The sequence below is a fragment of the Canis aureus genome, chromosome 2 (genome assembly GCF_053574225.1).
Source record: "Canis aureus isolate CA01 chromosome 2, VMU_Caureus_v.1.0, whole genome shotgun sequence".
Lineage (NCBI taxonomy): Eukaryota > Metazoa > Chordata > Mammalia > Carnivora > Canidae > Canis > Canis aureus.
In genome coordinates, this window is record NC_135612.1 from 86,903,732 (window position 1) to 86,930,719 (window position 26,988).

Sequence of the window (26,988 nt, forward strand, 5' to 3'; positions counted from 1 at the left end):
TGTTCTAAGCTACTCTAAATCTATGTTCATGATAATATAAATATAATAATAATAATAAAGCTTGCTGTGCAAATAGGCCTTCATGGTAAGTCCTAGCCCATTGTTTCTTAAACTTAATGGATTAGCTTTATTAAAATGCAAATGAACTTCTGTAGATTTGGAGTGAGGCTCAGGATTCTACATTTTGACAAGCTCCTAGGTGATGCTGGTCTGTAATGCTTGGAGTAACAAGTCTTTAGCTTACCTTGCAACCCAATTCACATCCTAATTCACTCCTATTTTGAAATTATCAAACAGTATCTGAGGTTCCCCTTGTGTTAAGATGTTACTATTAAGAGTAGGTGAAGAAGGAAGAGACCCCAACATCCCCTCTCACCCTCCTGCCTGTGCCAACTTATATTTCATAACAGCAATTAGAACCTAAGTATGTGTTTAAGTATGTAAACCAGTTCAATCGTTTTTAATAATCTTCAATCTGAAGAACTTGGTGGTTGATAAAGTGCGTTTTCAGGAGTCTTTGAATTCCTATTTTGGAAATTTATTTGTGCCCAAGGAACTTTGGCAGCCCTTCACCTTTTCTGCTCCAGGCCTTTCTCCTCTTCTGAAATTGCCTTGTTCCCATCATCATTCCTTGCCTGGATGCAAAGTCTTACTCTTCAAGCCAAACTGGAAAATAGTTTGGGACAAAGTGTTAGGAGATCAAGCTTTAGGTTGTACCTCCTAGGAGTAGTTGCAGTTTCATAGATAGTGATAGTAAAGTTTAAAAACTAAACTACCAGTATGACTGGTAGAATTTTTTTTTTTTTTTTTTTTTAGCGCCATAATAGACTACTGCTGGACTTTTGAGGGGGAGAGTGGAAGGAGGGGGAGAAAGAGGGAAAGAAATTTCCAGCCTGCCATATAACCTATTTCTCATTCATTTTACTCATAAGATCTACCTTCCCACTCTACTCATTAATCTATTGGTTATTATTTTGAGGGCTTAAGACTTAAGGTGGTCTTTCAAGCAAACTCTTAAGAAAATGTTCTATAAATCATATGTGCTTTGTTTAACATTTGCTAAGGTAATACTCTGTGTCTCTGGGCTCCCTCAATGTCCAGGATACCACAAAGTCAGGAACAGTATATAAACATACTGGAAAGGGAAATATTTTTTTTTATTGAATTGGGAAGAATAATGTATGGAACATCTTCACCTGGTTGGACTTAGATTTGATTCTTCCCAAATCAGTGACAGATTCATATGTAGAGAAAAATTGAGGTTCTCATCTGTATGTTGTTTTTTTATTACATTATTTTGCTTCAGGCTCAAGCATATCAAAGTAATTCAGACACTGTGGATGAAATCATCTGATTTCCATCAATAAATGTCTACTAAATCCTTCTGATTATAGGCAGTTGGTATTATTACATAGTTATAGAAGAAATGGTAATATCATGCAGTAATTAATTGGAGTCTACGTGCCTCAGATTTATACAACATTTAATGCTTATAGTTATAGCTAGGCTGTTTCTCATTTAAGTGATACAAGTAGACTTGGGTATTGAAGTGGATTCTGTTTCTTGGTTTGAATATTTGAGTCTATTGCTTTCTATCTCTGTTCATTATATGCAGGTTAAGAAAAAATCCTTCCTGGTTTACCATTTTCTTTTTTATCATAGAAGACTTCTTATTCCGTACAATTGAAAATGGTTGTTGACTGATTGATCAAGTAAGTTGCTTAAGTTGGGGGAATCGTAAATCACATATATACACAACACATTTGACTTTTGCTTAAAATCCATAAATGCACATTTATTCACCATTGTTTTGCTGTGGAGCCAAGGCCTTTGCAATAAGTTGTAGGGATGTTGTTTTTGCATAAGCTATATCCCTAAAGGAGCCTCTACAAATTCCAGTTTCAATTCCAGTTTCAATTTCAGAAATGTTCAGAAATTCCAGTTTCAATTTTTTTAACGTTAATTAAGAATATAAAGACAGTGACTAGCAACCCAAGTAGAGGTCTGTATAGATTTTTATCATCCCTGCCCCACAATGACAATTTTTTTAAAAAGCATTTTTTCCTTATTGGGTCTCTCCAAAGCATTTGACTAGTTTTGGTAAAGCAACAATTCTCTCTCTATTGCAACTCACATTTTATAGAAATATTGTTTAACTGAATTATGTAATTACATTAATAGGCTCAACTGGCATAAATAGGGCTGGGAACACATAAGTGAATTTTGGTAAGCGTGCAACCCAAAGTACATGGTATATGAGAGTATTTTGCTAGCTACAGTGTTCTACTGACTACAGTCCTGTGGATAGCTCTATTGTTCAGTTTAGGTATTTTATGCAGGGAACAGTAAACATTAATTATTCCAGTGAAACAGTGACCTTGAGACCAATACTTTATTTTTTCTTCCTTTTCAAAATATGACTATAGGACCAGAGTTCATCCATTTCAGATTTATCATTCTTATGATAGCCATTTTTATTTGTTTTTGTTTTGTTTTGTTAGAGACACCTCTGGTGTTGTGGATTTAATACCTTATTATAGTTGTTGTTTTTTTCTTTTGTGGGGCAAATTTCTGAAGACTAACATCTTACTATTAGCTTTCAATTAAGAAACAAAATGTAAAAACAAAAGTAAATGTTTATAAGAAATACCTTGGAAAATTTTAGTGAGAATGGATGTGAAGGGAGGATGTATAATAAAATGGGTGTTAAAAACTCATAAAAATTCTAGCCCAGCTGTTAAGTGAAAGTGTGTGCAAAATCCTATCAGTGGGTAAAAGACCATCCATTTTTTTCATGCCTGGAGACTCCTTGGCTCCCTACTTATTCTCATCAATGTGCCCTGCTCTCCTGACCTCAGACTTCCTTTCATTTTCTCCTCTATAGAGAATATCTGCATCTACTTGAACACACTTATGGCCATATCATACCCTCATTGGACACTGGAATGCATGATTTAATTCACCTGGGAAACTCTTTATTTTCTAGACTTTTAATTCTTAGAATGAAGTATTTTTATTATATAAACCAGAAGAAATATCCTTAGATTTGAGACAGGATTGACTGATGATACATTTTGTATAGATTTTTCCTTTTTAAAATTTTTTTTACTATAACTCTCTGTATGGAAATGTTACAAATTCTAAAACTCTATTTCTTATTAGCATATTCTTTTTTTTTTTTAAAGGTTTATTTATTTATTTGAGGGAGAGAGAGAGAGAGCACACAGTGGGGAGGGACAGAGAGAGAGGGAAGAGAATGTCTCCCAAGCAGGCTCCACACTGAGCCCTACACGAGCTCCATCTCCTGACCCTGAGATCGCCACCTGAGCCAAAACCAAGAGTTGGACACTTAACCAACTGTGCCACCCAGGCATCCCTAGTCAGCATATTCTTTTTTTTTAAATTTATTTTTATTTATTTATGATAGACATAGAGAGAGAGAGAGGCAGAGACACAGGCAGAGGAGAGGGAGAAGCAGGCTCCATGCCGGGAGCCCGACACGGGACTTGATCCCGGGACTCCAGGATCGCGCCCTGGGCCAAAGGCAGGCGCGAAACTGCTGAGCCACTCAGGGATCCCCTAGTCAGCATATTCTTATTAAGCTGCTTATCTTGAGGGAAAAATAGTGATTGGCTGGCAATTCTCGGTGTTACTTCGCTTGTAGGTGTATCACCCTATCTCTGCCTTCATTTTCACAAGGCATCTCCCCATGTGTGTGTCTTTATGTACACTTTCAACCTTTTTATACAGACACTGGTCATGTTGGATCAAAGTTCACCCTGATGACCTTGTTTTAGCTTGATCACCATTGTCAAAACCCTATGTCCAAGTAAGGTCACATTTTGAGGTACTAATGGTTGGGACTCCAACATATCTCTGTGGGAGGACATAATACAATGCATGACATGGGTCATAGTTATTAACACTTGCATTTGAAAACCATTTAAAGAAAAAAAAAAAAGACTCTCCCAGTGGTGTCCCAGAGCAGGTTAAAATTTGTGTTCTGAAATGTCAGTGCTGTGATCTGGCCAGAGTGTTATCTCTACTTTTCTTTATACTTTATTTTCATAGTCAAAACTTCCCTTTAATGAAAACATTTTACCAAGGTGGAAACAAAACTAATTCTTTTTTGGGTTGCTTGATTTAAGAATAGTGAATAAAAGCTATGCTATTTAATAAGCTCCTCTATTCACGTATGTTCTCATTATGTTTACATTTGGGAGACATGTACTTTATCAGTAGCGAATTTATACCGTGCCACATTTATTATTTGATGCTTCATTTTGCTTTCATTAATTTCCTTGCTAAATGATAAGTAGCATTAAAGTCATGCTATTCTGAGTTTGCATTCTGAGACAGAGTGACACTGCATTATTGAACACTTTTACCCTTTCTTTTTAAAATTCATATTTCTACATCCTCTGTGGAAATGGCCACGCTTAATGCTACTAGCTTATGAGTAGGAGAAATGTAGGCCGTAAAAGAAGGGGAAATACTGGAGTGGAGAGACATGTGTAGCACAGGCTTGGCTTGTCATGGAATCTATTTAAAATTATATTGCAGACTTACTCAAGGCTTGCGATAAATGCTCTAGGTGGATTGTCTCATGTTATTCTTACAATGACTCCGTATAATAAGAATGGTGTATTGGCCGGGGTGGGCTAGGTGATGCTGAGGGAACAAACAACCCTGAAAGTTTATTTCTTGTTCCCATAGTGTCTGTTGTTGGTCCGGGTTACTCTCCAAGGTAACCATTCTCCATGAGTCAGCTCAGCCGTCCGGTTTGCTTTGGTAGTAAGGCACAACTTATCAACACATGCCTCGTGATCACTGCATTACGGGGGGAAGGTGGGCTGACAGTCAAGTGCCAGTGATCAAGGCCTCCCCGTGGGAAGTGATACCCATCCTTTTTCCCATATTTCATTGGTCGAAACAAGTCATGTGCTTATGGTTAATTTTAAGGTGTTTAAGGCAATTCAGTCTTGCTGCGTGACTGGAATAGAAGAGAATCAGATATTGAAAACAATAAAATGCATAACTGAGATGATAATGCCACCCTTTTTCAGGCATGGAAACTAGGGTTCTGAGGCATTGGGTGACCTGGTCAGGGATCCAGAGCTACATCATAATAGGGCTGCTAATCAAACCTAGGTCCTTTTGACTTTAAAGACTGTAGTCAACCACTTTGTGTCCTGCCTTCTATAACAACTGATTGAGCGGCCTTGCAGATGGTGTGATTCAAATGGTAAAACTGATTGCTCCCAGCGTTCCTTATAGGGTCCTGTTGCTAAAGTGTTTACAGAGAGAGGGAAGAACTGATGATTGGTGAGGCTGCCATTGAGTCTAGCATCTGGGAAAATATTCTGGACCCTTGTGCTTCTGGCCCATCTCTTTTTACACCTCAGGATAACCTCTGGAGAAGCATCTGAATATTCTCAAAAAAAGAGAGAAGCCAAGCGAGTAAAGGAAGGCTTTTGTATTTATCTGCTTTGCTAGAGGTGAGGTGCAAAATATAGTCTTGTGATTATTAAAAGGATAGTAATGGCAAGTTAGGCTTGTATGGCAATTTCTAGTCTACAAAACATGTTCATCAATAATCTGAAGATATGAGGAAACCTATGTGCATTAACTGACAGTGACATCGTATCAGTGAAGTGTGATTGTCAAGGCAGACGATGTGATCCAAGACTGCACAAGTAAAAGGGCATGATGTAGGGATCTAGAACACTGTAGTCAGATCTGAGTTAACACTTGGCCCATAACCTGGGCAGATATATTTGTCTCTTGAATTCTTCATCTATAAATCAGGAGCATAATGATGACTTCATAGAATCTTTATACAGAATAAATGAAGTAAGGCTAATGAAGCACTTAAAACAGTGCTGGTCACCTAGTTCCATGCTCAGTAGATGCTGGCTGTTATTATAGTTATTATTATTATTATTATTATTATTATTATTATTAGGAGGAGGAGGAGGATTTTCCAAATAAGGTATGTGATAATTAGGCTCTGTGTACAATGGTCGATCACAGCAGAAATACTATATTGGCTTCTGGAATATTACAATCACTATCACCAGAGGTAGTGGAATGAATTTTGAGGCTAGTAACCAGGATGAAAAAATTCCCAAGGGCCTCTCACATGGTTTGCTAAAGAAATAGAAAGATCTCACCTGGAAAAGAAACCCTTTAGCAGAGGCTTGAGGCATGGACCACTATTGTCCTTGGATCTTTGAAGGGTCGTCCTACAGAATAGTTTTTAGTCTTATTCCTTATAGAATTAAAGAGTAGTGCAGTTATAGAAGTGACAAGGGGAAGGCTATTGATTGATTTGGGGACAAAGCTATCAACCATAGAATAAGACTGTCTCAGGAGGGGGTGAGTTTACCACTTATGATGGTATAAGCATTGTTTGACGGGTTGTGGGGATTCAAGCAACAGAAGAGTGATTAGATTCGAGAAACCTCAAATGATATTCAAAACTGAGTTCTGTGATTTTAATCCTGGGTTCTGAAGGGGATGAAGCTTTGGCAATAGTATCTTTACAAAGCTTTCCAGTTGTTTGTGCTGTGCAGCCAAGTTTGAGAACCACTGTTCTAACTGAAAAGAAGTAGGTGCTATTGACAGTAGCCCCAGCTACACGTCTTAAAACTATAGGTAATCAATTCTGAACAGCAGGAGAGGGTCATTCTGTGTGAGAAACCACTGAAGCAGGATAGAGTTTGGTTGGATTTGGTTTGGTTTATCCTCACATTTTGAGGAGTCTGTCCGAACTGAAACCTCTGATCATTTTGGATAATCATTCGGGAAAAGGGTGGTGGTCCATGGTCAAGGTCGAGTGTCTGCGGCAAAACATCCCATGGGGTGAAACCAGGGACTCTAGATGCTCAGGATTCAACTATAGGGATCAGTCTATTTTTCACCCCAGGGAGCTTGCTATTTTTCATGTTTACTGGCTGCTGAGTGATTCATATGGTGCTGGGGAGATGTGTTCAAATGAAATGTGTTGCTTCTATGTAAAGGAGCTTATTACTTCCAGGATATTCCAGCCTATTGATGCAACCCTGCAGAACAATGCAAATTCTGGTTGTGTGTGTGTGTGCATGTGTGTGAGATGTGTGTTGGGGTAAGGAGAAGATGGGAGCACACATAGAAATGCATATTTCTAGGGCATAGAGCATGCCTTCACACTTCCCTTCTCTGACCTTTATGCCAGAAGCATAAGAATGACCCATTGTCCGCTGGCTCTGGAGTTTAGTTGTTCCTAATCTCTGGACTCTCAATGGCTGAGCTGGCCTCTCGCCTGGCCAGTTGGCAGCTGTCAGGGTAGCCCCGTGTATCCCAAATTTATTCCCATGTGGCTTCTTCCTGCCCGATCCCTCATCCTCTGGCCTGGCATTTTCTCCATGACAGTCTGCCCCTGAACTGCCTTCGCTGCCGCTTTGGTAAAGGCTTGCAACGAAAGGGAGTAACAGCCACTGGCGGATCCAGTTTGTGCAAGCAGCATCAGCAATGGATGAGACCTCCCCCAGGCTGGAAGAAGACTGGAAAAAAGGCCTTCAGCGAGAAGCGAGCTGGCAGGTAAGTGATGTCCTCAGCTCCGGACGGACCCAGATCTCTCTCTGTCTCTTTCTCTCAACTCTTTCGCCCAAGCGTAGGTAATTCGCATCAGCCTGTTTGCAGAACTGCATTATCTGCAGACACATTCATTTGGGAAAAGTCCTCATTAATTTCCATTTCTTTGTAAACCATGCAAATAAGACTCCAAATGAATTTACTCCATATTCTCAAGCAAGCTAATAGAGTTTTACAAATCTATAGATGTTGCTAAATTTATACTTTCTTAATAAAGGCCCTTGAATTAACAAGTTGCAGGTGTATATCAAAGGAAACATGCAGATTTGGTTTGTGTGAGTACAAGCTCATTGTAATATAAAAATTTAATACAACACCTGTCATCAGACTTACTTTATGGTGTTATAGTAGCTTGGAATAAGGGGCTTGGTTTTAACCTATTTTAATGAGGTGACCATTCTTTTAATGCAGCTTGCGTGCCTTTCTTATTTATGCTGAACTCATAATAGGTAGAAGCTCCGTGGTATGCAGAGAGTTCAAGCTAAAGGATTCATTTTGGTGTAGAGGCAGTTTTCATTAAAATATGCAAAGCAGTAATGTTTATACGTTACAATACCTATTTCAAATTAGCAAAATTATATGCTCCTGTCTCGTAAGCTGCCAACTGAAATCCCTTCCTAAATCCTGTTGAATGGCTTTGATTACTCTTCTTCACATTACACATTACACACCTCTAATGCATATTTTTACGCATCCACTGCATTGCTATTTAATTAGACAACAATATTGAAGAGCGATGCCAGAGCTCTTTTTTTCTTAAATGCCACTGCCTTATGGAAAAAGAACACTTCCATGCATGAAGCGTTTCTTTTGGGTGGTGTCGGATAAAGTGAAACTGTGATTTTCCATTTTGTCTATGGCAGAAAGTTTCACAGAACAATGGTGATTCAGGAATTAGTTGATTTTCAACATCAATTATAAAAAAATAATTCTCTCTTTTTATAAAAAGAGGGAAAGTTTTCATAAAATTTCTCTGCAGGAGAAATTCTAGAGAAATATGGCACTGATATTGACAGGTATGTTCTGTTCTAAGCAATGTGATGTTAAGTAAGGAGCTTCCGAAAAAAACATCCTCCAGCCTGCCATGAAATTGGCGTCCTTCCACTTTGAGTGGGAGCATTATTTAGGAAGTAGGAAGGGATACAGAATGAATCTCTGCATGCTACTTTGAGAATGTCATGTGGTGGGTCTCCAGGGGGTCTAAACAAATATTCAGATATTTTATGGTAGGTGGTTGTGACTTTAGGATTTTTGCCTTTTGTTTATGAGTTTTCCTTTAGAAAGTTAGCATTTTATATATAGTCTTTGCCTCAAGGGAGGATTAAAGAAGGAAGGATGTGAGCAGATGACTCAGAGATCTCTGTAGACAAAATATTTAAATTAGAAACATGAAATCCAAATGTTTATGTAAAAAAGCACGTGTTTTATAATGTCAGCATCCCATGAACCTTTAGCTTAGTAATTTCCTAGAGGCAAATAATGCACATGCTCTCTTTGCTTCTTGCTTCTAAAGATGCAATCCTATATTCTGGTCAACCCCCGTCATTGGATAACTGAAGCTCTTCAGTAGTGGAAGTAGTGCTTATGAAAAGGGCGTTCTATTCTCTGGTTTGGTCTCTTTGACTCTTGGTAATGCAATGGATGGAAATGATGTCAAGTATGTCTGCTCCAGCTTCACCTATTTCTCCCCCACCCCATTGAGCTCTGCCTGCTGCCCCCACCCTCTGGTCATCAGTATGGCCATGCCAGGTTCCCATATGCACAAAGTCACCCCATTTCTGCTGACAGTCAAGCTGTCCCCAAAGGAGGAAATTAAATCTAATGGCACCAGATGCAAGAGTTTTGTGAGAATGACTTCCTTTAGCCATCCATGGTAGTGATGAATTTGGGATTTTAAAACAAATTGTGAGTGATGTTGAAGCTTTAGTACTACATTTCTTACTGAAAATGATCCAATACTTTCCTATCCACCTACTATTTATCAATCACTGTGGTAGGGGTTCTGTGTGTGAGTGTGCGTGTGTGTGCACGTGTGTACGTGCATGCAGATGCCTACGTGTGTGTGTATATATGTGTTTGTCCACATCTCCATAAGCAGCCTAGAAGAGTGATATGATTGCTTCCATTTTATAGATGAAAAAATGAAGACTCGAGGAAGTTATATAACCTGTTGAAAGCCATCCAGTGCTCAAGTTCAGGCCTGTTTGAATCCAATGCCAATTCCACTTTTGTTGCTGTGTGATCTGAATTGAATTTTATCTCATTTTTTATATCATGGAATAGTAGTTTATGAGCAGCTGTGACGTGGGCAGGAAGGAAGCAGAAGGAAGAAAAGGAGAAAGCATGACAATCTTCTAATAGAATAATCAATCTCTGAATCATTAAGACTTTAATAAAATGTTTTTTTTAATAGTTTGTTTTTTTAACCCTTACCCTATACCAGGCATGAATTTACATTTCTAATTCTTAAAAGTACTCTGACAGACAGATATTATTTGATCCTATTGTACAGATGGGGAGACTGAGACTCAGTGATATTAGGCAATGTGCCCAAGGTCACACAATGGCTAAGATGCTGAAAAGAGATGTGGGCCCACTGAGACTGACTCTGAGGCCTCTGCTCTTACACAAGGATGCCTCTTGGAGTGTATTTTCAAATGACATTTTGATCATACATATTTTAACTATCTCATCTCACAATGATGTGATGGGATTTGGCCTATGAGAAGTCCCCCGATAGTTCTTTTTTTTTTTTTTATTTAACTTTTGTTTTGTTTTTGTGTTTGTGTTTTAAATTAAGAGTTGAGCAAAAATGGCTTACTCACTCACTTCTTCAGAATGTTTTTTAGTTGGGTGCTGTTTGCTTTAAATGAACCAGCTTACCTATGGAGTTGGAAATGAAGTAGATGCAATTTCTAGAATCAACTGTAAATCTGAAAATCCATTTAAGCATATAACCCGTACTGGAAAACCAGCAGTGGCTGTGTCAAAGTTAATGTTCCTGCCTCTCCTTCTCAGCTATGGGAGAATCAAGGGAACAGAGGTGGCAATGGCTTATGCCACCAGGTAGCCATCTGACCCCTGGCAAACGTACTTAAGGCAATGGCTTTCCTTCTTCACGTGTAAAATGAGGAGATTGTGCTTGAGTGAGGAGGGACGGTGGAAGGAGACATGGTGCTACGTTCTTGTTTTGAGCAATTCTCAGTTGAAAGATCTTGAGAGGCAGATGACTTGTTTCTGTATAACACTGTACCTTGAGGTTGTTGCCTTTAAAATAACCGATGTAATTGCAGAACGGCCATTTTGAACTCTGTCTGTCGATATCGTCTGTCTGTGCCTGTCTCCCCCACAAGAAGATAAATTTCTCAGGGCAGAGACGCAGCTTGTGTGCCTTCGTATCTCTGCACTTAGCACTGAGACTGGCACACACTCAACCCTGATGAACCTTGCTGAACTGAGGGAATTGCAAATGTGAGCTGGAAGAAAGCTGAGACACGATCTGGCTCTGATTTTGCTCTGGAAGAATTTGAAGAACCAAGAGGCCCAGGGAGGCTGAGTGACGGCCCCGAGTTCCACGGCTGGTTAGTGAGGGGCAGGGAATACCACTCTTAGCTTCAGCTCTCTTCTCTCTGGGCCACTTCTCCATGAACTTCCTATGCCTCAACTTTCTCAGCCATAAAATTGGACTAGACCATTCTATCTGTGTCGAATGTCGAAGTATCTTTATTTCTCATGGTACCTCTACTGGACAGATGCTGTAGATAAGTGCCAAGAACATGGGATCCAGAGCCAGTCTTCTGGGTTCTAAACTTGATATCATCAATTTCTGACTAGGTAACATTGGTAAAGTCTGTAACTTCTCTATTCTTCAGTGTCATCCTCTCCTCACCTGCAAAATGGAGATAATTATCCTAGTTACCATATAAGGTTGTTGTGAGGAGTAAATGTATTAATTTATGGAAAGTGCTGAGAAGAGCACTTCAGTAAGTGCTGTTAAGTGACCCACAGTGTGCACTATATGTGTCAGCTATTGTCTGCCTATTGTCTATGTAATGTGTTCAGCTATTCGATGTTTCTTTGAATACCTACTATGTGCAAAGCACATCCACAATTAAGTGGGTGAAAAAGTGGCTAGAGACAATATCCTTGAACTTGAGGACATGGTGGGGCAAGTGCTGCAGGTCATTATGATTATAGAAGAGCCATAAAATACTCCGTATCATGGAAACCCTGAGGAGTAGTCTCATGGAAGAGGTAATACTGGAGCTAATTAAACAAAGAAAATGCCTGGAGCCAGACAGGAGGAAGAGAATTCAGGACAAGAGAGAGAACGGGTCAGAGATAGGAATGGGAGAGACTCTAATGTGTTGAGCAGCCAGTTGTCCTGTGGGTCTAGCCTTTCATGGTGAGGCAGGAATGGTGGGAAATGAGTCTAGACAGGGAGGGAGTAGAGAGGTCCTGTGTGGCCAGACCAAACAGCTTCAAATGGCTGTGGGGAGCCATGAGTGGATTTTAAGCAGACATCTGACATAAGGATCATGTTTTTTTTTTTTTTTTTAAAGAAAGACCATTCTGATTTCAGTGTGGATGATAAGAGACTGCTTCACTATTTTAAGTGAGGGTAGGTTGGATTGTGGAAACAAGATGGAGATGGAAGGGGGATTCAGAAATATCTAGATGATGCCAGCCTCAAGATTTGGTGATTGATTGATGCAGGGTGTGAGGATATGGGAAGAGTCAAATGGCCCCTAGGTTTTTCTTTAGGGCATCTAGGTGGATATGGGTGTACTATCTAAAAAGAGATTATCAGAGAGAAGATGGTCTCTGGGCTCATGATGGGGTAGATAATAACTACCAAAGAGTGAGGGGGAGTTATAATAAATATGAGTAATATAGTATTTTACACTAGGAGGATAAACAAAACCCTGTGAGGGCTCGAGATTCTCATACAGGGTAATAATATTAGGAATACACTGATCAAGAGCTTACTTTGTGCCAAGAGCTGTTTTAAGCATTTTACTTATATTAAATCATAGAATCCTTATCATTGTGGCATTAGAGAGCTATGAGTAGCATCTTCATTTTAAAGATGAGGAAGTTTCAGAGAGTTTAGGGACACATAATTAGTACCTGAGGCCTGGGCCAAAGCAGACTGGATCCAGAGTTTGTAAGCACCATACGATGATGTCTGTCCATGTGGTGCTAGGTGGTAGGCATGGCTTCACAGACTAGATGGCATTTGAGCCAAGTTTTTAAGGAGGAGTATAATTTTAAAAAATATTTTTATTTATTTATTTAAAAAATTTTAAAAAGATTTTATTTATTTATTCATAAGAGACACACACACACACAGAGGCAGAGACACAGGCAGAGGGAGAAGCAGGCTCCCTGCAAGGAGCCTGATGTGAGACTCAATCCCGGACCCCAGGAGCAAGCCCTGAGCTGAAGGCAGATGCTCAACCACTGAGCCACCCAGGCATCCCAAAAATATTTGTATTTAAATTCAATTTAGTTAACATATACTGTGTTATTAGTTTCAGGGGTAGAATTTAGTAATTCATCAGTTGCATATAATGCCCAGGGCTCATTACATCAAGTGCCCTCCTCCATGCCCATCATCCAGTTACACCCCCCCCCCCTCACTTACCTCCCCTCCAGCAACCCTCATTTTGTTTCCCAGGGTTAAGTCTCTTATGGTTTGTCTCCCTCTCTGTTTTTGTCTTATTTTATTTCTCCTTCCCTTCCCCTTTACTCATCTGTTTTGTTTCTTAAATTCCACAGATGAGTGAAATCATATGGTATTTGTCTTTTTCTGACTGACTTATTTCACTTAGCACAATATCCTCTAGTTCTATCCACGTCATTGCAAATGGCAAGATTTCATCATTTTTGATGGTTGATGGCTGAGTAAAATTCATACATATATATATATGATATATTCATATACACACACCACTTCTTTATCCCACTGTCAGTGGAATATGGGCTCTTTCCATATTTTGGCTATTGTGGACATTGCTGCTTAACCATGGAGGTGCATGTGTCCCTTCAAATCACTATGCTTGTATCCTTTGGATAAATACCTAGAAGTGCAATTGCTGGCTCATAGGGTAGTTCCATTTTTTAACTTTTCAGGGGAAACACCATACTGTTTTCTAGAGTGTCTGCACCAGTTTGCATTCCCACCAACAGTGTAAGAAGTTTCCTTTTCTTCCACATCCTTGCCAACATCTGTTGTTTCTTGTATTGTTAATTTTAGTCATTCTGACCAGTGTTAGGTGATATCTTATTATGGTTTTGATTTGTATCTCCCTGATGCTGAGTGATACTGAACATTTTTTCATGTGTCTGTTGGCCATTTATATGTTTTCTTTGGAGAGATGTTTGTTCATGTCTTCTGCCCATTTCTTGAGTGGTTTTTTTTTGTTTTTTGGGTGTTGAGTTGATAAATTCTTTATAGATTTTGGATACTAGCCCTTTACCTGATAAGACATTTGCAAATATCTTCTCCCATTCTGTAGATTGCCTTTTAGTTTTGTTGAGTATTTCCTTTGCTGTACAAAAGCTTTTTATCCTGATGAAGTCCCAATACTTCATTTATGCTTTTGTTTCCCTTGCCTTTGTAGACGTGTCTAGCAAGAAGTTGCTGTGGCTGAGGTCAAAGAGGTTGCTGCCTATGTTCTCCTCTAGGATTTTGATGGATTCCTGTCTTACATTGAGGTTTTTCATCCATTTTGAATTTATTTTTGTGTGTGGGGTAAGAAAATGGTCCAGTTTCATCCTTCTGCATTTGGCTGTTCAATTTTCCCAATACCATTTGTTGAAGAGACTGTCTTCTTTCCATTGGATATTCTTTCTTGCTTTGTCGAAGATTAGTTGACCACAGAGTTGAAGGTCCATTTCAGAGTTCTCTATTATGTTCCATTGATCTATGTTTCTGTCTTTGTGCCAGGACCGTACTCTCTTGATGATTACAGTTTTGGAATACTGCATGAAGTCCAAGGGATGCATGATTTTTGAGCAGTAAAAGCCTGAATTAGAATCTAGGTGCTCCTACTTCACTAATGGTGGATATGCTCTGTGTAAGGCAGACAGAACAGTGTCTTCTACTTGTCTCTCTCTGAGTTCAATAGGTCTCATAAGATTATGGGACTAGCTGAGTTTCTCAAGGTAGGGCAGGCCAACTCTTTAGCACCCCCAAAGGTTGCTTATAGTAATGGAGATTTCTAGCAAGTTTCTCCCAGTACTCAGTGGGTCTGTTCCCAACAGACTATGATGTATAGGAAATGGTAGGCCTGGAAGCTAGGGGTCTAACTGGGGAAGGTCTACTGGTCCTCAGTGTGTGGCCTCAGGCAAGTCCCTCACCTCTCTGAGCTCTTTTTTCCTCTGTAGGATGGGAAGCAAAATACCTACCTCTCAGGTAAAAACTCAGTGAAATACTGTGTTTGAAAGAACTTTGTCTGCTGCAAAGCATCACACAAGTGTAAGATTTTATTTCTATTAACTGAAAACAAAGCAGAATCGTGTCATTGAAATGATGCCAAATACAGAAATAATTTTATGTACTCTGTCCTTCTTCCAATTCTCTTCCAATTCCAAAACACTATTTGTGTTTTGATTTCCAAGTTGGAAAGAAAATAAGTAGGTTTGATGGTATTTTTTGTTCTCAGGAAAGGATTCATTTTTTACATATTTGAAGCAACTTACATTGGGATCAATGGAATAGTGACTCACATTTTGAGGTTACTTCATGTTTAGGGAAATCTACATCAAGATATGAAAGTCATCTATTAGGTGATTAAATGGTGATGTTGGGTCAAAGTTGGCACCTGAGGATGTAGACTGAGCAGTTATAACTTTATGTCAAAGCTGCAATGGACCTAGCAAGAAACATTTTGAATGTAGAACATGTAAGTTTAGGTTAGTTAGAAAACAAGTTCTATTTTTTCCTTTATTGTTACATTTCTGACACAATGATATGTTTAAGAAGACTCCTTTCCTTGCTGGTTGTGATTTTTTTTGTTGCTGCCTTTTAGATTATGTGGGACTCATTTACTCAATCATTCATTCACTTGGTCCAGGAAGGTAAACTGCTGATATATTTCTTAGATTCAAATGTCATGGCTTCATAAAGTTAGAAGAGAGCTTGAGATGGCCTGTCATTGTTTTCACCCTACATGCTCTTCCTTCTGAGCAGATGCAAGTCCAGAGGCTGAAGATAGATGACCTTATACATCTTCACTCCGTAGCTCATTCTTATGTCTAACAAACAATTCTTAGGTTAAGGAAATTCTTCCCTGTGGTGGATTTAAATGGCACCCTTTATAGCGTAGGACCAGTTCTGCTTCTTCATCCTCTCTGGAGGTGGAGAAAAACAGCTCAGTCACTGTCCTCAGAAATCAGCCTTCCTGGCCTTGAAGATAATTATGAAAGCAGCCCTTAGCTTTTGCATCTCAAGGCTAAGCAGCCTAAATGCTTAGGTATAATTCTTCATTTCCATCTTCTTGAGTTTCTCTGAACCTTCTCCAAGTCTGCTCATTACCCTTAACTTCTATAGCCTAGAACTTTTGAAGAGAATTCGGCTAGGGCTAACCAGTAGTGATCATCTGCTCGTTCATTTTTTCAACTAAGACACATTTATTGAGCTCCACATTTTAAATACTAGACTTCTGGGCAAAGCACTGAGGGTACAAAGATAAGTAAAAACAGCATAATGTAGCATTTAAGAGCCAGGTTCATATCATGGATCACTGCTTACCAGCTGTATGACCTTGGGCATGTTGTTTAAACTCTATGTCTTAGTTCCCTCATGGGCAAGATGAGATAATGGTAGTATCTATCTCATAGGGTTGTTGTAAGGATTAAATAGATAAATACATGCAGTGCACTTGGAATAGTGGTTGGCACATAGTTATGGCCATGTAACTCTTTGTTCTATAATATAAAAATTAGATAAGATGCAGACCCTGCCCTCGAGCTGTACCACTCCACTTGGAAGGATAAACTAATAAATGAGCATCTAATTACAATGTGGTATGCCCAGTACTCTAGCAGTATGTGGGATGGAAGTTCGGAGGACCAAGAGGAATTATGTCTCAGGGCACCAGGAATGGCTTTATGGTTCAAGGAAGGTAAACTGTTTGATATACTTCTTAAATTCACATATCATTGACTTATAGGCTGGGAGAGACCTTGGGATGACACCTCATTGTTTATTTTCACCTTGCAGATCACTGAGTTGGATCTTAGGAGGAGAGTAAGGGCTTTCTAGGTGGTGGAGAGGGTGAAAAGGCATTCTAGTCAGACAGAGCCTTGTGAACAAAGAACTGAAAGCATAAATGTTGGCACGTGTTTGAAAAAATAGTGAGTGGCTAGTTGTATCATGGGCGTGACAGGCTGGGAGGCTGGGAGGAGGGTCTTCCATCTGCATGACATCAGATCATGAATGGGGTTGGAGGCCTTTGTTGTCTTATCCTTAACCTAACCCATGCTCATGAAGCTTTATTTTAAAAAGCTATAGATCAGTAAGGGAGGCTGCCAAAGCATTTCATGTTTCTCTTCTAGTAGTTTTCTTACTCTGCCTTGGATCGGAGTTATGTGTCAATCCCTGGAGGCCAGAATCTGAATCTTACTCATTTCCTGTTTTCTCTCAGGGCCTAGCATAGTACCAGGCACGGAACAGGCTTAAGTTATGTGTGTTGAAATGAAGTTTGCTGTGTATAACCAGTGCCCTCATCTGCCGGTTCTAGGACAGCCAATTGTGCTTATGCATGAATGAACAAATGCAAATAAATGAATCCAGGGATTTTACAGTTTTCAAATTTGACTCAATTTCGAGCACCTCTTGGGAAGGGAATGGTTTTGTGTAAAACCCCCAAAACCAATATGAGATACAAATTCTCCCTGTGGTGTCTTTGCCTTTTACATTCGGCTTCTTGTACTACTACTACTGTACGTCACGTTCCTGGCTGATTATTCTGATTGGAGCCCAATGAGCCCTAGGGTGAATTTAAGATTTCCATTTTTCCCTTCTCAAATTCCTTCTTGAGCAATGACTTACATAGGTCACAGTCCACGCTGACAATGGCTAGAGAACATTCACAGTGTGGAGGGCAGGTTTTAAAAGAAGGTTGAGGGAAAAAGGCAGCTCTTGAGCATCTAAAGAGACAAATATGTTTTACATCAAGTTCCCCTGTTGAAAAAATGTCAAAAGAAGTGAGAAATACTCAAGTTGTAGCAGCTGGTTGAATGCAGTGATTCTCTCACTTAGGGCGCAAAAGCCACAATTTTCTATCTAATTCACTACTCAATCATTCCATGGCCCCTGTCTCAAGCTCAATTTAAGCTCAGTCCCCAGTACACAGAGCCACTGTACAGTGTATAAAGAAATGACTGGCTGAAAGGACTGAGGGGAAGAAGAAGCCATGTGGTGACCCAGAGCTTGAGTCACCAACTGGTCCTGGGATCACATGGCATCTCTCTCCAAAGCGTCTCCGGAAGTCCATGTAAAATAGGTCATTTCTCCTTTAGCCTTTAAATTGTGATTATCACTGCCTGATAGAATAATATGACCAGACATAGCCTGATGCTTCTGTTCAAGTGCTCACCACATGTATTGGGGAAATAGACAAATTTACTGGAGACTCAGGGTAGTGCCTGGATTGAAAGTTTGCTGCCTCAAGGGCTTTGAATTGAAATGGAAACAGGCTGGCTCTGCAGAACTCTATTACTGTTGATGACTATTTGTCTTTTTCAGAGGAGTTTGGGTGAGCAATAAATATGACTGCTCTTTAGGGAGAGCGTCCTAGAAACTGTTGGATCTTTCCTTACACATGTCAATTGTATTTCAGTTTTCAAAGGCACTTTTCCATTTATACTCCTTTTTCAATCTCCTAGAAGCCCAATGAAGGAAATGGCAGCAATGCTATTATTACCAACTGTCAAATGAATAAACTGAGGGCTGATAGGTTAAGAGCCTTGCCCAACAGGACCAGGACTAGAACCTGAGTATGAAATAAAATCCTGTGTTTATTCACTCAGGTCTACTGCCTCTCTGCTCACTGGTCAGGGTGTGCATGAAGCTTATAAAAAACTGCATTCTTAAGTGAATACCTAATTAGCCCCAATCAATTGTCACTTTTCTTAAAAAGTGTGACATTTAAAGCTAAAAACTTGTATGTAACTCTTTCTGAGGAAGAACTACACTCCCTAACACCAACAATGAAATTGTCTGGTGAAAAAGCAAGATGTTCATGTTTCTCCATGCTGATCATAATGCTTCAGGCATGGGCTTCGTGCAGTGGTGGGAGTCCAGCAGGGCTATTACACAGTCAGTAATCCGGGGTATGCTGCAGAAATACATAATTTTGCGTAACACTCTAAGAGACTTTATTTTCAGCATTGCTGAATTTCTTTTTTTTTACACTGAAAAAGGAGACACACCATCTCCTGCAACTCAGCTTCTTGCCAAGATGTGACTTAAATAGCATGAATCACCTCCACTCCACCTTTTGGCTGAATCAAAGTTTCAGTGAATCAAAGATTTGAATTAATGGGACCAAAATATTTTCTTGAGAAATTTTTGGAAATTGAAATGACCAAGAGGTCACATGACACAGCTTCTTTATTTGTATGGGAATAATAATAGCCTCTGAGATGCCTTGGTCTTTGAAATACATTCTTTTCCTTAGTAATTGATCTTGGTGTTCAGACATAGCTTGAGGAGCTATAGAGAAGCATCTTATACTGTACTTTTCTTGTGTCATTAACATATTCTTCATGTCTGTGTTTCATCTGCCTAGAATCAGGCTACTCTTCTCTCTCCCATCTCCCTTCTTAACCAAAAATGTGATGAGAAAAAATTTTAAGGTGCTTATCAACTCACACTTATTTAGAATTCTAGAATGTAATATTAGTTATATTACTTAGAAGCTTGAGCTCTGAAGTCAAACCAATGGGAGATTGAATCCTGCTTTGCTATTGACTAGTTGGATAACTTTGGACATATTTCTGCTGTAGAGCCTCCGTTTCATCACCTTTAAAATGGGATTACACTAGTAACTTTGTTTCTACAATAATTATGAAAGTCAAAGGAAATAATCTACCCAAATCCCTTGGGAAAGTGGCTACCATATCAAAAGTACTCAGTAAAATTTAGTGATTATTATTCTCATTATAAAGGTATTTCCATTAAGACCAGCATCGTGACAATGCTGTTCATGATCTCATTCATTCCAACCTACTAAGAAGTAAAATATAGAAAGAGAAGATAAAAGTTTATCATATTATCAGGTAAAATTATTGTTTACATAGTAGCAAAGATATTTAGAAAAATTAAATAATAGAAAAAATGAGAGTTGAGTTAGGTGATTAAAATAAAACAAATATACAAAAATTAACAACTTTGTGGCATAGTAGTAATAACCAGTTAGAAAGTGCAAAGATAAAAATCAAAGTAGTATTAAAATATAAACTATCTAAGATTAAACTTATTGAGTGACAATGCATATTCTGTATGAAGAAAGCAATAAGACCAACAGGAAACATATAAGAAAACTTGAATATATGGAGAGGTATCATCTTCCTAGAAAGGATGAATAAATACAGTCAATACTTTAATTCTTCTCAAATGAATGTACATATTCAATGTAACTTTAATCAAAATCATATTGCTGTTATTGTTTTCTGGAAACTTGATCATGTATCCTCAACTTCATCTTGAACGATAAATACAATGAAAGAGTTAAAAACTAGGAAGTAAGGTAGTAAAGCAGGCTTTTCTCTAGAAGATATTGTAAGGTACTATGTGGTTATGGTAATTAGAACAGGATGTTCTGAAGGAAGAACCAACAGACAAATGGGGTTAAAATAAACCAGAAACAGGCACTAGTAAAAGTAAGAGCTTAGGATGTGAATGTGGTCAGTGTTACATTACCAATTAGTTGAGATTATGCTGCATATACGAATTATGCAGTAAATGGTAGTGAGTCACCTGACTGGGAGAAAATGCTACAAATTAAGTTCCAGAGAGAAAAAGTAAAATGTAAAAAATCCAAAACATATAAATGAAAGAATAAAATAAAATAATATTGTCTGATCTTGGAATGCGAAAACTTTTTTTTTCTTTTTTTAGATTTTATTTATTCATGAGAGACACAGAGAGAGAGGCAGAGACGCAGGCAGAGAGAGAAGCAGGCTTCATGCAGGGAGCCTGATGTAAGACTTGATCCTGGGACTCTAGGATCATGCCTTGGGCCAAAGGCAGACTCTCAACCTCTAAGCCACCCAGGCGTCCCAAGAAAACTTTCTAAGCATAAAGGGAAAATGTGGTAATTTTGATTATGTAAAAATTTAAAAATTCTGTCACAAGTTTAATAAAAACCCAACAAGTAATAAAGTAAAAAATTTTCAATAAATCTGGTCTAAGAAGCTTAATATCTTAAGATATTGAGATTTCATATAAATAAGAAATAAATATTCCACTAGAAAAAAATGAATTTGGTCCATAATAGGAGATATATATTATCAATAAATACATGAAAAAAACTAGTTTTGTCAGCATAAAAATCCAAATTAAAGCAATAATGAAACACAAGGGGTTATGATGTTGATGATGATGGGAAAAATCCTATGCGGCTCTTGCCTCTGCCTTTTTTGGGAGAAGGTATAAATTATTACCAACTTTCTTGAAATTAACTAGATAATATATTTTAATACTTAAAAATTTAAAAAACTTGATTTAATATGATTTTAGAACTAGATCTTAAGGAAGTCATTGGAGATAAATATAAAACTTCTTGTAAAAAGATTTTTATTTTGATGTTGTTTGTAAAAAAAGTTTGACTCATCATGAATTTTCAATTATAGGTTAATGGTCAGACGTACCAGGACACATCCATTAAAAATACTATTTTCAATATTTAGTGTAGGAGAGGATGCTTTTGATATAATATTACGTGAAAATAGCAGAAAATATACTTTAGATTAGAAGGTTATCTGAAAACCAACAAAAGGCAGGTAAGACATCAAAAAAGTTTAAAATCCAAAGGACAAAAAGAATGATAGAGGAGATGACATTGGTGAAGAAATGTCAACTACACTGTGAAAGCTCAAAAGAGAATAAACAAATGGTAACTGACTGGCATAGCATTAAAATAATAGAAGCTTGTAAGAATAGGAATCAACAAAAAGTGGGTTGTTTTGTACTGCCAGATTCAGGAATTTAGGAATTGGATGTGCCAGGTATCTCAGAAGGTGAGGGTGTGGGATGGAATGAAGAATAGGTAAGCAGAAATATATCATATGTGACAAAATTGAGCCAGAAAAGATCTGGATTTGAGGACAATCAAGCACCTTAGAGGAAGTGTTTGTATACAATAATGAAAATGAGATTTCAAGTGAAAGTTTGCATACTGAACAGTGAGAACTCAGTTCACTTATCTTCTCCAAAGTGTTCACAACTTGCCATATTGTTTGCCAGAGAGGAGAGCAAAGGAGTCCTTTCTGAGGAACGAGAAACGTCTAGGGGCCAGACCAATTGGAAAGGCCTCCTATGACAAAGGTCAGCCCTTCTCCATGTCACACTGCAGTAAAGCCTACCACTTGTAACTCCTTTTTATACTCCTGGAACTTCCAGTCAGCCTTGGATGGTTTACTTTTAAATAGAGTAGATGATCAGGTATTACTGGAAGACCTCTAATATGAAAGAGGGAGACTAAAACAGAAACAAAAAAAAATAATTGGAGCAAACAGGGGGAAAAAGCACATTAAAAAAATCTCTAATTTATTTTGGGAAGTAAGACAATATATTGCATTCATGATACAACAATGGACCACTGTGGGAAGAAACATTCAGGAAACCAGAATGAGCTCTTGGAGGTTAAAAATACAAAAGCTGAAATTAAACTTAAGACTTGAAAACATTTTGAAAAACATCTCAAGGAATTAGGTAAAAAAACAAAAACAAAAACAAAAACAGGAAGTAGGAAAGAAAGAAAGAAACAAGAAAATTTGAGGAGCAGCCTGGGAAGACCAATATCCAAATAACAGGAATTTCAAAAAGAAATATCAGATAAAATGAAAGATCTAAGTTTACAGATAGAAGGATCTATTCACTTAGTGCCAGAATAATGAGTGAAACACACAGATACATACACACACTCACACTTGGAAACATCACTGAACTATATCAGAACATTCGTAATAAACTTACTGAATGATTCCAAGGGGGTAGAAAGACTATGCACAAAGGATTGAGATCAAATTGTTTCCATCACTTGAACCTAGAAGACATTGGATATTATATTCAAAATGTTAACAGATTCTCAACCTAGAAGTCAATATCCTGCCACTGCCTCTCATTGACATGGGAATAAAAATAGTAGACATCTTATAGGATCAGCTAGGATGATAAACGTAAAGTTGATAAAATTTTGGAGTAGAGGAACAGTCTCAGATTATGAGGTCTTTACAAATTCTCAGAAAGTTACTAAAGAATGTGATCTAGAAAAATAAGACAGTAAACCAAGAAAGAAGATATGGGTTCCAGGAAATAAGAGGTCCAAACCCAAAGAAAGTCAACACATATTCCCGGCATGGTGGCAAAAGAGAGCTCTAGGATGTCAGCTGTGCTGAATTCCTGACGAGAAGCAAGTCCAAATCACAGCAAGAGGATTAAGCACTCCTGGAGGGATGCCTCTTGGAAAAAGTGGAACTGAACAGTTGTCTAATATGAACATATTGAGAGGTATTTTTCAGCTCTATTGAACATATTGAGAAGTACTTTTCAGCTCTGACATAGAGTTTGTCATTGAATCAAAAATAAAGTAAATAAAAGATTAAGACAATTTTTTTAAGTTCCAGGGAAAACAAAAAAGTATGTAAGAAAGAAAATTTAAAATTTAACTATGAGACACTACATAGCTCTGCAGTGAACAAAAGTAATTGTAATAACAGAAACATTGTTTTTTAAAAAAAGACTATGCAATAACTCTATTTGGAAGAATGAAGGGAGAGGACATACATGTGAGAGAGTAGGGGTGGCATAAGACCTCCTCCCCTTGCATATCTGCAAGTCAGTAGATAATACCTGATGTAACAATCTGGTCAGATGGACTATTATAATTTACAAGAAGGGAAATTAGCCCAGGTGGTCGATAAATTGTTCAAGGTTTCACAACAAGCTCATGGTAGAGCCAGAACTGGAACCTAGTTGTCTGATCCCCCAGGCTGGGTGCTGACCTATGGCAGAAACATCTGTCAAAAAAATATCCTCTACCTTTTCTTGGCTTTCCTACATCTCCAATGTGAATGACTCAATAGAATTTTCTCTCTCTGTGAACACGTATTGAATTTTATTATGTGTTCCATGTTTCATTCTAAGAGGCGGGAAGTGTGTTGTTGAGGAAACTATTTTGTAAGAAGTTGCAGACTTTATATAAAAATGGTGATTTGAGTGAGCTGCCTTTGTTGTTACTCTGGGTCTGGGTTGGAGGGCTGACTCATCCACTGATGAGTTGTGTGATCTTGGGCAAACTGCTTCATCTGTCCAAGCTTTGGTCTTCTCATATGCAAAATGGGAATAAAAATAGTAGGCATCTTATAGGATTAAATCATAGGATGAATTTGAAGGGATGTACATGGTGCTTTGCTCATGGAAGAACTCAAGACATGTTAATGGTTGTGGTGGCAGTTGAGGTATGGTTGTGGGGTAGATAGCAGGGGGAGCAGTTGAACCCCATAACACACTACACATACTGTACCTTTGGGGCATGTATAATGATTACATTACATGGTTTTTGGGACCTATGACATAAAAATGTGAAAGGAACATGGAGATACGTAGGGACACTAGTCAAAATGATGCGGTGCTGATTTTAGGTCTAATAGATGCCTTGGCAACCATTAGTGTGGGTTAAACCTGGCCCTGCCTCTGACAGTGGTATTTAACAATTGCAGCAGAACCAGTAGTAGTGGTAGTAATATATTACAAGGTTTGTTATCTTTCCCAGTTATCCACAGAATATTTCACGGGGCATCTCAGAATACGAAAGTAGGTTGAAGAATTATTGAAAAATCTCATGGGTGACAATTCTGAGAAGTTATTAAGCAAAAGTGGGATGCTTGGCCTTCATCCCTGCCTTTAGAGGTGGCCCTCATGGAGACCACCATTAATCACACAAGAAACAGAATGGACCGCTAGGTCGCTTGGTGTGCAAGACGGAGTCCATTTGGCAATTTTCTTGTTCTTAAGAAACACACCAGTTGTGGTAGAGAGTATTTTCAAAACATAATATATTGTTCCATGACGAGCTCTGTTCTCTGATATATGGAGACGGGCTCCTGTAAACCTTAAGGTTTCTGCAGAATGGGGAGTGTTTATCTTCTCCTCTAGGGAAATGCTGCTTTTTTCTCTCACCTAGAACTGATACTTGGCTTCTGGAACTTGAAGGGAAGAGAGGGGATGCCTAGGTATCTCTGGGACAAAAAGCCAGAATCTGTGAGAGGTACTGGGAGTATCTTTCTTCCTTCTGCTTTCAGGGGAAGCACTCTCTGCCACTTAGGGAAGGTGGGAGCTTCCCATTCACGGCACCCTCTTCATGCTTATGGTTCAAATGTTTGGGCAACTATTTGGGCACTGGGCAAATATTTTCAGTCAGTGGGAGTTACCCTGGGGAGAACACATCATCCAATTTCAGAGAATTCTGTGGAGGAATGAAAGGCTGATCTCATGGGAGGAAGATTTGGGGACATAAGGAAGGAAAAGCATCATGTGGAACACACGGCATCCATGGAAGACATGACGTCCATGGAAAAAGGTGGTAAAAGGAAGGAAACACTAGGGAGAAGGCAGCTTAGCTGATACAGTGCCCATGTGGTAGCTTTCATTTCATTCTCACCACCATCCTGCAGCTATAAATCTGTAATTCTTGCCATTCACAGATGAGGAAATGGAAGGATGGAGAGGTGGGTTCTCTGTAGGGTGTCCAAGCTCACTCAAGTAGCAACAGGTGGTGTCTTCTCAGGTATCTCTGGCCCCAAAGGCTGTCATCATCCTTCCTCTATGGGAGAGGAAAGTAAATCCCTTTCTCTTCCAGACATCTCCCAGTTACTAGAATCCTCTGTGCTGGTGTTCTCCCTTCCAAGTGTTTGCTGGGCCGATCCCCTTTTCCTTCTTGTAACAATCTGCTTCTATGGAAGTCTCTCTACAGGTGAAGAGGAGGTTCTGGGCATCCTCCATATCTCTTTTCAAGTGTGGTGCTGGATACCCACAGGGGCCACCAAGGGGTCTGAAGACACCACAGCTCTTCCCAGTCCTCTCTCCTGCCCCACAACAGAGCCACAATCTCCAAATCAAGCCCCCTGGTTGGCCAGAAATTCCTCATGGTTTCCTCTAAAAGACAGGCCAGTTGAGTGCTAATCAGTACACAGAAGGGCCCAAATCCTGGCTCTACCTCTTAGAAACTGTAAGAACTTGGTGGTTACTTAACCTCTTTGTGCTGTGTTTCCCCATCTGTAAAATGCTGACAATAATAACAGCAGCTGCCTCATAGGGCTGTTCTGTCAAACAACAACAAAAAATCCTATCATCACATCATCATAATCCTGCTATCCCTGAAGAGCCTGCACATAGTAGGTACTCAGGGCATGTGGGCTCTTTTCACCTGAGATTGGTTTCACCTACTGCAAGTTTGGATTTGCAGGAATAGGGATGACTGAAGGGAGGGGTCAGAGACCAAGAGAAGGGAAAGCAGAAATAAGAACATGCTTGTGGGACGCCTGGGGGATGAGTGGTTAAGCATCTACCTTTGGCTCAGGGTATGATCCCAGGGTCCTGGGATGGGGTCCTGCACTCTCCCTCTGCCTGTGTCTCTGCCTCTCCCTGTGTCTCTTGTGAATAAATAAATAAAATCTTAAAAAAAATACTTATAAGCATAAGCTCCCTTCAGGCTTGATGTTTCTCTTGACTCCTGTGAGCATTCCACTGACCTCTCTCACACATAAAGACACATGTATACATACATGTACACGTATCTCTCCATTTTTATTATGGATAAAGTCCACCATTCATCAGAATACTCTGAAATCTGTTTCTCAGAAAAACCGAAAGCTTTCTGGATCACCTTTCTTTATTGAATGAAATAAGACATCAGGGAACATTTGGAAAGATGCCGGGCCTCCATGCTGTCCTTGCAGGCTTTTTCATGCATCTCTTCAGTATACCTCTAGCTGGACTTAAATTTGTGACTCAATGCAAATCAGTCACTGGGACTCTGAGTGCTTTAAGGAATTTCTACCCAATGATTTTCCTTTAACAAGTCTCCCTTGGCCTGTGATACCCTATGTGGCTGTGTA

At 39.0% G+C, this 26,988-nt stretch overlaps 1 protein-coding gene across 7 annotated transcripts in view; it reads left to right on the forward strand.

Moving 5' to 3' along the window:
• The window catches only part of PPARGC1A (PPARG coactivator 1 alpha), a 639,247-nt gene that overhangs the window by 331,159 nt on the left and 281,100 nt on the right, over window positions 1–26,988 (forward strand). For 4 of the 7 annotated variants that reach the window (XM_077880956.1, XM_077880937.1, XM_077880947.1 and 1 more), the window contains one exon: window positions 7,414–7,581. The exons of 1 other annotated variant lie outside the window; for it this stretch is intronic. In XM_077880956.1, coding sequence (XP_077737082.1) covers window positions 7,513–7,581 — 69 coding nt within the window. In that variant the 5' untranslated portion in view covers window positions 7,414–7,512. Of the gene's footprint in view, window positions 1–5,178; window positions 5,246–5,309; window positions 5,499–7,413; window positions 7,582–26,988 lie in introns of those variants that run through there. 2 more of the 7 variants (XM_077880961.1, XM_077880967.1) reach the window with 2 other exon arrangements.